The 12976-nt window shown below is 41.5% G+C and overlaps 1 protein-coding gene across 8 annotated transcripts in view; it reads left to right on the top strand.

The window, feature by feature from the left end:
• Window positions 1–12976, top strand: part of NLRC5 (NLR family CARD domain containing 5) — a 118210-nt gene that overhangs the window by 61579 nt on the left and 43655 nt on the right. For all 8 annotated transcript variants that reach the window (XM_072117559.1, XM_072117557.1, XM_072117556.1 and 5 more), the window contains one exon: window positions 3498–3554. In XM_072117559.1, the coding sequence (XP_071973660.1) occupies window positions 3498–3554 (57 nt within the window). The remainder of the gene's footprint in view (window positions 1–3497; window positions 3555–12976) is intronic.

Below are 12976 nucleotides of genomic sequence, written 5' to 3'. Positions count from 1 at the left end.
TGTGTTTTTTGTTTTTTTTTGTGTTTTTTGTTTTTTTTTGAGTTTTTAGAACCAAACAATCCTATCCTATTGCTATGGCTATTTTCTAGCCAAGTATCAAAGGAAGCACACTACTATGCCAGATGAGATGACACTGAGTTAGTGCCTAATAGAAATCCAACCCCTACTGAATTTTCCCACTTCAGCCTTTGCTATGGATATGTGCGCCACTAAGCGCAGAACACAGCGGTCGCAAGTCTCACTACAAATTGCTCAGAATTGGCAAGTACATGCACTGCAGAAACGACAGCCACCAGCAGATCAACCAGAAATCAAATATATAGAACGCTACTGTAGGCTTCAAGAAGCTATTTGTATTCTCCTATGGCTATTTTCTAGCCAAGTATCAAAGGAAGCACACTACTATGCCAGATGAGATGACACTGAGTTAGTGCCTAATAGAAATCCAACCCCTACTGAATTTTCCCACTTCAGCCTTTGCTATGGATATGTGCGCCACTAAGCGCAGAACACAGCGGTCGCAAGTCTCACTACAAATTGCTCAGAATTGGCAAGTACATGCACTGCAGAAACTAAAGCCACCAGCAGATCAACCAGAAATCAAATATATAGAACGCTACTGTAGGCTTCAAGAAGCTGTTTGTATTCTCCTATGGCTATTTTCTAGCCAAGTATCAAAGGAAGCACACTACTATGCCAGATGAGATGACACTGAGTTAGTGCCTAATAGAAATCCAACCCCTACTGAATTTTCCCACTTCAGCCTTTGCTATGGATATGTGCGCCACTAAGCGCAGAACACAGCGGTCGCAAGTCTCACTACAAATTGCTCAGAATTGGCAAGTACATGCACTGCAGAAACTAAAGCCACCAGCAGATCAACCAGAAATCAAATATATAGAACGCTACTGTAGGCTTCAAGAAGCTGTTTGTATTCTCCTATGGCTATTTTCTAGCCAAGTATCAAAGGAAGCACACTACTATGCCAGATGAGATGACACTGAGTTATTGCCTAATAGAAATCCAACCCCTACTGAATTTTCCCACTTCGGTCTTTGCTATGGATATGTGTGCCACTAAGAGCTAAACACAACGGTAGCAAGTCCCCCTGCTAATTCCTCACAAAATGGTAAAAGATGCAAATTAAAATAAAAAAAGTAGAACGTTATTGTAGCCCTAAGAAGGGCTGTTGGGTTCTTTGAGAATCACTCCTGCCTAACAGTAAGCTAATAGAACACCCTAACGCTTTCCCTGACCAGCAGCAGCTCTCTCCCTAGCGGCATCCAGAGACAGAATGATCCGAGCAGCGCGGCCAGCGGCTAGTCTATCCCAGGGTCACCTGATCTGGCCAGCCAACCACTGCTATCGACGTGTAAGGGTACCACGTCATGCTGGGTGGAGTGCAGAGTCTCCTGGCTTGTGATTGGCTCTGTTTCTGGCCGCCAAAAAGCAAAACGGCGGGAGCTGCCATTTTCTCGAGCGGGCGAAGTATTCGTCCGAGCAACGAGCAGTTTCGAGTACCCTAATGCTCGACCGAGCATCAAGCTCGGACGAGCATGTTCGCTCATCTCTAGTTATAACCCATTTGCCTCATTGTGATATCACAATGCCCCATTCTTTCACATGTGAAAATTTGCCGGCTGCAGCGAATGCGCAAGCCTGGGGACAGTAGCGCCCCACGCCGGCCCACTCCTGCCTGGCCGTGCCCTCCGTTCAGCTGGTCACGCCGGCATGAAGGTGGTGTATTGCTGTAAACAATCTCAAGTGCTATCTAGCTGGTGCAGAAGCCCTGATAAATATCCGCCTATTGATTGTGACAATGCCCCATTGTGACATCACAATTTTCCATCATGAAAATTTAACATTGTGACAATAATCCTTTGTGATTGAGTGAGACAACCCATTTTGCCCATTTTGACAATGCCCATTATGTCATCGCCATGTAATTTATGACATGAACATGCCTTTGTGACATTTCAATACCTTATTGTAAAATCATAACATCCCTTTGTGAAAATGGCCATTGTAATAGCATAGTAAATCATTGCGAAAACGCACCATTGTCAAAATATCTTTGGGGTGTAGCCTGCACTGCCACTGGTCGGTAATTATTTATCATTCCACTGCTATAGGACATACTTTACATCATATATAGGTACTGCGGTTGTTACTTCATACCCCTTAATTGGGACCTTTTGTATTTAGGTTGTATTTGACCTGCAGTTTTATCCTATACTTTTTGAATTCACTCATGTTAATTCTATATATGTGGTAGAGGTTTATGAGCAGTATTTTTCATGATACCAGGGCAATGTGGGCTATTTTATCCATCGGTACTCCGGTGTTGCCTTTTTAACTGTATTTCTCTGTTCAGATTTATGAAATAAAGATGTTTTGCATATATTTGAATTTGTGATTTTTGGAGATCTTCACTGACACAGCTGTTTTTCCTTTTGGTGTTCTATTACAATACCTTATTGTAAAATCATATCATCCCTTAGTGAAAATGGTCATTGTGGTAGCATAGTAAATCATTGTGACAACACCCCATTGTAACATCTCAAAATATCTTTGTGACAATGCCACATCGTGATATTGTAACCATTGTAACATTGCCCCATTGTGACAGTACACCATTGCAGCATAACATCATTGTTACATAAAAATGACCCATTATGACAATACCCCATAGTGACTTCACCATGCCTTTGTGACATCACAATGCCCCATTTAGATATCACAATGCTCCATTGTAACAGTGCCCTAGGGACATCACCATGCCATTGTGACATTGCAATACCCTATTGAGGTAATGAACCAATGTGAAATCCTACTGTGCCCTATTGTAACATCAGAATACATTGTGCCGATGCTCAAATGTAACATCAGATTGACAAATTCTGACTATACAATGCTGCTTTGTTATCACAAATCTAAATGGTTAAAAAGGAACATTATGACATAGTCCATTTGTGACATTGCTACAGTGTGACATCACAATACCCCAGTGTTCCAGTGCCCTATTTTCATATAGCAATGCCCCATTGTGACATTACCATGCCACTTATGACATGGCCTTGCCATTTTGAAATTGCATTTCACCATTGTGACATCATAATGCCCCATTGTGACATCATAAAGTCGTATTGTGGCATCATAATTCTGTATTGTGACAATGCCCCATTGAGACATCAGCCCCTTTGATAGTGTTAAAATATTTTCACTAAATGCCTCTCTGTTCTGTTGACATTCTTTTCACAATAGTTTGACCCCATGGTTTGCCTCCTGGGACCAATTATTTGCCACAATTCTAAGTACTAGTTAACTGGGGCTGGTTAACTTTTGATAGGTAATGCTACGTGTTTTCTATTCTTAAAGCGAACAATGTTTATTGAAAAACTTCAAACATTAACAATGACAAAAGTATTAAATGACTTATAATAGAATAGTCTAAATTCTTATACATTAATAAAAAATATTTGTTACTGTCATCTTAGAGTATTTCAGAAGAAGTTGACTATAGAAGTGTTTGGTACCGACAATCAGGAAGTGAGGTAAGAATCATCTAAAAACATTAAGTTGATTATCATGTGATTTAATTTATGGTGCAAATAAAATGGTACTTGCTCTGATAATATATACATAGAACAAAGGTTATGGTGCTCAATTAAACAATTACCATATAAAGACAAGTTTTTTAGCCAGCTGGCAATATACTGGGGGGCATTGGCTGGCTTGCTATGTACTAGGGCTGACTGGCTATGTAATGGGGAAGGGCGCTGGCTGGTTATTAACTGGGGTATCTAGGCTGGCAGGCTATATTCTGGGGGCATAGGCTGGCTATATACTGGGGCTGGCTATATACTGGGGCTTGCTGGCTATATAGTGGGGGCTGGCTGGCTATACACTGGGCACTGGCTATATAGTGGGGGCTGGCTGTATACTGGGAGCTGGCTGGTTATATATACGGGTTTGGCTATATAATGGGGCAGGGGCTGTGTATATACTGGGGTGCATGGGCTAGCTATATACTGGGGCAGGGGGCTGGATAGCTATATACTGGGGTTCTGGCCGGCTGTCTATATACTGGGGGCTGGTTATATAATGGGGCAGGGGCTGACTAGATATATACTTGGGGGCAGGAGGCTGGCTATATACTGGGGGGCATGGTCTTGCACCAATGCATTTCCCACCAAAGGCTTATACTCGAGTCAATAGGTTTTCCCAATTTTTGTGGTAAAATTAGGTAGCTCAGCTTCTTTTCGAGTTGGCTCATGATCGAGTATATAGATAATTTATAATAAATTAGTTTAGATGCTTCGGAGCATTTAATGGTATATTGTTATGTGCATATATAAATAATATATATATATATAATATATTTACATCTGTTTATGTATGTGTATATTATTTTGTATCCGAGTTTATGCATGATAGAGTGTGTATAGCGGGTACCGAAAGTATTCAGCCCCTTTGCTCAGTATTGAGTAGAAACACCTTTTGAGCTAGGACAGACATGAGTCTTCATGGGAAGGATGCAACAAGTTTTTCACACCTGGATTTGGGGAAGATTTCTTCCTTGCAGATCTTCTTCCATTCACTAAGGTTGGTGGAGAGCCATTTTCAAGTCTCTCCAGAGCTGGTCAAGAATTATCACAGAGTTGTTCTGAAGTCACTGCTATGTTATTTTAGCTTTGTGTTTAGGGTCATTGTCTTGCCAGAAGGTGAACCTTTGGCCCAGTCTGAGGTCCAGAGCACTCTAGAAGAGGCTTGCATCCAGGATATCTCTGTACTTGGCCGCATTCATCTTTCCTTCAATTTCAATTCCACATAGCATGATGCTGCCACCACCAAGTCTCAGTTTTGGGATTATATTTGGCAGGTGAGGAGCAGTACCTGTTTTTATCCATACATTCCGTTTAGAATTAACACCAATAAGTTCTCTTAGGAACCTTGAGTACTGCAAGTTGTAGTATTTTGTAACCTTGGCCAAATCTGTGCCTTGCCATAATTATTATATCTCTAGGGCAGTCCCTTAGACCTCATGATTCTCATGTTCTATGCATTGTGAGGTCTTTTATAGCCAGGCGTGTGCCGTACCTTATCAAGTCACATCAGTTTAATTAAACACAGCTGGACTACAGTAGAACCATCTCAAGGAGGGTCAGAAGGAAATGGACAGCATGTGGGTTAAATATGAATATCACTGCAAAGGGTCTGAGTATTCATGACCATGTAATTTCAGTTTTTCTTGTTTAATAAATTAGCAAAAATATCTATATTTCTGTATTTTCTCTGTCAAGGTGGGGTGCAGAGTGTACAATAATGAGCTAAAAAAACATTTTTGATCTTACACATTTGCTGCAATGAAACAAAGAGTGAAAATTTTAAAGGGGTCTGAATACTTTCGGTACCCACTGCGTCTGGACATGTACATGTGTTAGTAATATTTCCTGAGTACAATATTAAAATAATTTTATTAAATATCCTGATTAAAATTGTACATGAGTAGTCACTTTAATAACAATGCAGGCATTAGCTCGCAATGTAGATAAGAAGCAGACTGTGGGGATTTAGTACCCTGGTAGCTAGTGGGATTTCTGGTCTCAAAAATAATGGGACAGCGTCCCCAGGCTGGATTAGAGACTATGGCAAGGTAGTTAATCCACTTATGCTTCAGCTAGTACCTACATGTTTCTACATCAACTTTTTAATAAATTCTTCATAAGAGGTGCTCTATATGTATATCCCCTGTTGCAGGTTGAATGAAGACAGCTCCAGCATACCCGCTTCCCTCCTTCCCCCTCCTGATGGAAGTCTTCATGCCAAGGGGGGTTATGCGGGAACTTTTTTTTAAAATTTCATTTTATAAAAAAACAACAATATAACTTCACTTTGTATTCTGTAAACACTTAGATAGGTACATCAATAAGAAGGAAAGGCTGCAAGTTCTTCATTGCATACAGACTATCTTCGCAATAATGCCATTTTTTTGTTTCTAAATTTCCACTGTATAAATTTTCTGCCTAGGGAGATTTCATAGTGCATTTGTTCGTTAACCATATTACACACCTCCCTTATATTTGGGAACCTCGTAGCTTTCCACACTTTTGTTATGCAAAATCTCACCAGGAAAACAGGAGATGATGCCGCCGATTAAAGTTGTGGATGTGGTATTAGAACTAGGGCGGCTGAAATCTAATAAAGCTGGAGGCCCAGACATGTTGGATAATAGGGTTCTGAAAACATGCTGTAAAGAGTTAGGTGAGGTTTTCACACATTTATTTAATATGAGCCTACAATGTGGAATAGTGCCAACTTTATGGAAAACGTCGGTTATAGTTCCCGTAAAGAAAGTCCCCCGACCGAAATCGTTAAACGATTATAGACCAATAGCGTTGACCTCAGTGGTTATGAAAATCTTAGAAAGACTGGTTATGTGGCACTTATCTAGTGCAGTGAAGGATTTTGTAGACCCATTACAATCTGCATATAGCCGTGGGCTGGGAGTAGATGATGCATTCATTAATCTGTTACACAGAGTATGTGCTCATCTTGAATCCCCCAAAACAGAGGTACGCTTGACGTTTTTTGACTTCAGCAGCGCATTTAACACGATCATTCCAGCACTGCTGGAGTCTAAGCTGCAGGTTATGCAGATAGAACCGATCTTGATTAAATGGCTGATGACTTATCTGCGCTCACGACCACAGAGGGTCAGGTTGGGTGATACATGGTCTGATGAGGTGGTGTGCAGTACGGGGGCCCCTCAGGGCACTGTGTTAGCTCCCTTTTTGTTTATTCTGTACACCTCTGATTTTAGGAAAAACGATCCGGCCTGTTTTCTTCAGAAATACTCGGACGATTTGGTATTGGTGGGCTGTATCACAGAGGGGGACGATAGTGAATATCGAGAGTCAGTGAATACATTTACTGAATGGTGCAGCTCAAATGGTCTAGTACTAAATGTAAATAAGACGAAAGAATTGGTTATAGATTTTTCGAGGAAAAGGGGCGCTATGCCCAAACCGCTCATTATAGCAGGGAGAGAAGTGGAACAGGTTGGTAGCTATAAATACTTGGGCGTGATCATAGACAATAAATTAAGCTGGCATGAGCATATCGAAAAGGTATTCAGACGTGCTAATAGTAATCTATTCTTTTTACGTAGACTAAGAGCATTTGACATCCCAAGGACTATGATGGTCGGTTTCTATAATACGGTTATGGTGAGCGCATTGGGGCAACTGTATCTCTAGTAGGGATTGTCAAAGGATGGATAAAATAATTAAGAAAGCCTCCTCGATAGTGGGTTTGCCATTTGATAGATGGGAGAAACTTGTACAGTGTGGGATAATCAGGAAATTGGATAAAATCAGAAATAACAGTGACCATCCAATGCATGGCGTGCTGCAGGCACTGATTAGTGGTTTTAGTTCTCGTTTTATTCTTTTGCGATGCAGGTCGGAGAGATTTAAGAAGACGTTTATACCGGCCGCTCTCGAGCTGGCAAATACAGCAATTAGGGGTAGAATAGGAAAGTTTTAAAATGTACGACTATTGGAAAAGAAGGGTACTATTTAATTACTTTTTATAATTCATTTAATTATTTATTGAAAATCAAGTGAAATTTATATTTATGTGCACCAGTGTTTCTCTTTGTCCTATGGTATATGTGTTTTTATGTGAGTTTTTATATATGTGATGTCTTGTCAAATTGATGTACTGCGGATGTGACACTTTAAGTTCCCGCTTGGGATAATAAAGTACTATTATTATTATTATTAAGATATGTGATAAAGGCCATCGAATAGAGGTGACTATCTTCTCCAAGCCCACGTGTAATAATGCCATTGAAGGATCTGGATTTATCTTTTTGCCTCCTACCTGGGTAATTACCTCAAATACTTCCCTCCAAAATTCCTGTATACCAGCACCTTCCCATCAGACATGTATATTTGTCCCTTTCTTCTGGCATCCTTTCCAGTAGTAGTTCAAATACTTATTTACTATATACGGTATTCCGTCTGGATTAAGGTACCATCTTGTAAGAACCTTCTTTAGTTGTTCCATATGATTAATATGGAACAACTCCTCTGTTGCTCTAAACCATTGTTTATCAGTAAATTCTATACTTAGTTCTTGTTCCTATTTTGCCATGTATGTGGGTTTCCTACTTATTTTGATACTATTTAAGAAGCTATATGCTATAGAGTGTTTTTTCCTCTAGCACATGTTGTTATCAAACAAAACTAAATTTCTTTTTTTCCCCATTCTTAGTCTCTTTTGCTAGAAATTGCCCTATAATAATTTTAATTTGAAGATATTGAAAAAACCTCTTTTGTATCCAATCATTTTTCTCTTTGGAGCTCCCTAAAATTCTTGATTCTTCCTTCTATCATAATGTTCTTAATGTACTTATCACCTTTTAGCTCCCATTTCCCTAATCTTAGATTGGGTACTTGTGACTCTTTTATAGTAGTTATAGTTATAGCTTGTAATGGAATTTTAATGTAAAATCCCATTATTTCCACCCACAATTTCATGCCATATCTCATTGTATCCAAACTGTACTTTATTTTCATAGAGTTACTATTTATGTATAGGCCCTCCATCAGATATCTGATTGAGTTTCTGTCACCTCCCTCCCTTTCCAAATGGAATCCATTTATGTGGACATAAAGGGGCGGATTCACTTACCCGGTCCCGTCGCAATCCCGCGGTGCGTTGTCTGATGTGGATTCGGGTCTGCCGCAATTCACCAAGCCTGTGCGTCCGAGTTCCTGCATCCGTCGCTTCTGCGCTGAGGTCTGCTGGAGTTCACCTGCTTCTTCCTGGTGTATGTGAGTGTTTGATCTTTCGACACAATTATTTTTTAAATTCCGTGGTTTGTCCTACGGCCACGCCCCCGAGTTCTGTCGCATGCATGCTGGCGTTGATGTGCCACAATCCGATCACGTGCACCAAAAACCTGGGGAAATTCGGCGCACATCAGAAATATTCACAAAACCCGACGGAATCGCGGTCCCGCAGACCCTTAGTAAATAAGCCCCATAAGGTTCCAAAATTCACTCAATCCCTCAAGTATTGCTGCTTTATGATAAAGCTCCAATGTTGGTACTCCTAGCTTTTTTAAGTGGAGTTTCTAAAGTTGTTCTTCATATTCTTGTTTTTTTACCCTTCCATATAAATATGCCAAATAGCTTTTGCATTTTGTCCAATAAAGTCCTGGGGAAACTCAGGGGGATACACCTAAAGATGTAAAGTATTTTAGGCAGGAAAGACATTTTGCAGATTTGTATCCTCGCTATCCATGATAACTCAATTTTATTTAGCCTTACTACCTCCTTTTGTATGCTAGCATAAACCATTTTGATATTTCTTTCTACTAACAAATGTAAAGGAACGCACAATGCAGTTCCCAGATATTTAAAACCCTTTAAACCATCTGAGAATTTAGCTCCTTTTCAATACTATACTGAAGATTTATGGGGGAATATAATGCCATAGTGGCTTGTAGAATTGGACCCCTCAACCCAAATTTCCTCAAAGTGGCCTCTAGGTACCCCCAGTGTATCCTTTCAAAGGCCCAATGACAGGAACACAGTGGGAGCCCCGAGGCCCAGGCCCACTGAAAAAGGTCTATTATTCTCCTAGTACCATCTTTGGCCTGCCTCACTGTCACAAAACCCACTTGATCCAGAGCTATTATAGAAGGAAGAACTTCATTTAATCTTATCGCCAACAGTTTGGCAAATAATTTCTCATCACAATTCAGGAGGGATATTGGCCTAAAGGTTTCTTTCCTATCAAGCTATTTGTCTGCTTTCAGGATAGTTACAATAGTCGCCAATAGGTTATTACCTCCTATTCTTCCTTTTTCCTGACAGTATGTGAATACCCAAAACATATATGGAAAAAGTTGTTTGGAAAACTGTCGGTAATGTTCTTTTGAAATCCCACCTGGCCCTGGGTTTTTGTTAAAAAAAATAATCTTCTTTAATTCTTCTATCCTTAATCGATCTATCCTTATATTGTAGTCCCCATCCAAACCCAATATTCCAGGCATCCTCTCATACATCCATATTGTGGGCCCCTTCTCATATCCCCCATGTTGAGGACACCCTCATATATTCCCCCCATAACTGTGGGCCCCCTCTCATACCCCCCATATTGCAGCCCCCTCCCATTCTGAGTCTGCTTCTAGTACACATTGTTGGCCATTGTCTGAATTGTTAATTAAGTAACTAGACATGTACAATTTTAATCAGGATATTTAATAAAATAATTTCAAAGAACAACTGTAAAGTAGGAAAAATGTTGCCTAACTCTGTGCTAAGCTAATAAAATTTAAGCAATTAAGCAAGGTTTAGCCTTGTCACACTTTGGATGCTCTGTCACACTTTGTTTATATTGGTTGCCATTGGAATCCGTATCTGTACTCTGGAAAGGAGATGAGGGTGGGTGGATCTTGTTGGGAGGGGCACTAGGAAACGATCTGAAGCTGTTTGGTGCTGGAGAATATCAGTCCTCGTTTTTTGCCGTCAGCATCCAATTACAAGGAGGCAGTCGCTTTATACCGCCCCATGAATGTTATATGGCAGAGCTGGTTGTGTTTGAAAGCTTGAATGCAGCAGAATTGCGTATGTGTGGCAGTTTGAATGCACAAATAAAGACAGAGCTCAGGTTCCCCATCAATTCTAATGAAAGGCTATCAGATCCTGCACACACAACACATTATATATACAGTGTAACCTCTTTTCACCTCCCTCCGTGCTCTGGCTTCACTGCCCTTAGCTGATACCAAGACCATGAAGTCCAGCTTACTTCAGTTGAAACTCAGGCAGTATTACTATATGATAATTTGGAACAAATTTTATCAAACTCTCAAGTTATAATTTTCAACACGTTAGTCACAATGTAAAAAAAAAAAAGCCAGAGGCTCTTACTCATAGATCCAAGTACTGTGACTGTGGTAATCTTCTTATATTTGTTATCCATGGCCTCCTTACTTCTAAAATCAACTTCTACAATTATGCTAATGAGCCAGAAAGGCTCTGTGGGGAGTTAAAAGAGCTTTCCCCTGCAGTAGCTTCCCAGGCTGTCTCACCTTTCCCCTTGCTCTGTCAGCACACTCCCACTGTGTGTATATGGGGGGAAGGGCTCCTGCACAGTGTAACAGCCTGTGAATCTGCAGCATGGGGGAGCTCTGGTAACACCACCTAGATAATTTCGAGCTCATTTGAACATTGATTTTAGAAGGAAGGAGGCCTGGATAAAAAATATAAGACAATAACCACAAACACTGGGGCACATTTACTTACATTCCCGCTGTAATTCACCGAAAGTGCATTGTCCGACTTCAATGCACAGTGCCGGATTCACTAAGATCGTGCTCCCAATATTGTGCATGTATCGCTGTCAGGATCAGTGGATCCTCTTGACTACCGCGGGAGATGGAACTAGCCGACCCCTGGGACCGGAGTCTAAGTGGCACCTGGTTTTCACCAGAGCCCGCCGTAAAGCGGGTTGGATTTGCTGCAGCAGGATACCACCAGGTCGTTCCACAGGTGCGACTAGCCCGCGGTGGCAGCTGAGGTCGAGGTACCTTAGCGGATGACAATCTCATAGTCAGGTCCAGGCACAGGGTCAGGGCAGGCGGCAGAGATGCAAGGTCAAGTCCAAGTCTGGGGTCAGCAACGGGAGGTCCAGGCAGGTGGGAACGGGAACACAGGCACACGGAACACAGCAACACGGAGGAACTCGGGTAACACGGCAACACAGGACTCAGGAGCGGGAACACACAGGAACGCAGGAATACACAGGAACGCAGGAATACTCGCTTGGAAGCTTTCTCTTAGGCAATGAGAAGAGTTTTTAAGGATATTTTAACCAGTGAGTCGGTCGCGCTGCTTGTGGTAAGTATCTTAATAACAGACGTTATAGGTAATTGGCAATTACTCTGTATACAGATGCAAATTTTCGATGAACAACATTTATTACATCAAGGTTTTAGGTACAGAGTATAAGTAAAATAGTATATATGGTACAATGGACAACGCGTTTCGGGGCAGGATTGGCCCCTTCCTCAGGTCCAGATGATTCTGTAACATGTAGAGATGATGAGTAGTGGCTAGAGCCGTAACTCAGGTTATTCAAAAGAGTAAATTATTACAGTAGTGACTCTTCCCATATATCAGGCTCTACTGCCTGCCAACCAGAGGACGCAGCAGCTCTTTTGTTAGTCATTTGTGTCTTCACACTGTCTATATTGCTTTATTTGATATAACCCTACACACAAGAAGCGCGGTGCCACCCCCCAAAAAACTCTTAGGCAATGAGGCACAAAAAGCCAGCAAGGCTTGCAGGAAGAGGCAGGCTTATGTAGAATTGGGCAATATGGCGGGCGCCAATTAATGGCGCGCTGGCCCTTTAAATATGGAGAAGCTGGGAGGGGAGCGAACCAGGAGCCGGGACGGGTGAGATGCGCTGGTGGCGCACTGGCGGGGGCAGAGGAGCATGGGTGAGCGCGCAACCCGCAATGTGGGTCGCGGGACACCCGTGACAATCACTTCCCAGCTCAGGTCTGACACATGCATCTTAAAATAGAAAGTGAACTGTAAGTGCTTAGGTTTGCAACACAACTTGAAAGTTAAATCCTGCGCTCAGGCCGAATCAGTCGGGTCGTCCGACAGTGCGCCCCTCAATTTGTGTTGCATGGAAGCTAGCGCAGCTGCGCCAAAAAAACAATTGCATACGACTCACAGTCCACAATACCTGTCCAAGCCGTGCAATCCGCGAAAAAGGCAAAACAGTCTGACAAAAGTGAGCAGCGCAACCCTTAGTAAATGAACCACACTATGTCTGGATCTATGAATAAGTGCCCGTGGTTTAATAATTATAATTAATAATAATAATTCCTTTATTAATATAGCGCACACAGATTATGTAGCGCTGCACACAGTTTGCCAAATCA

Source organism: Engystomops pustulosus, chromosome 7 (genome assembly GCF_040894005.1).
Source record: "Engystomops pustulosus chromosome 7, aEngPut4.maternal, whole genome shotgun sequence".
Classification (NCBI taxonomy): Eukaryota; Metazoa; Chordata; class Amphibia; order Anura; family Leptodactylidae; genus Engystomops; species Engystomops pustulosus.
This window is presented reverse-complemented; position numbering and strand designations above follow the sequence as displayed.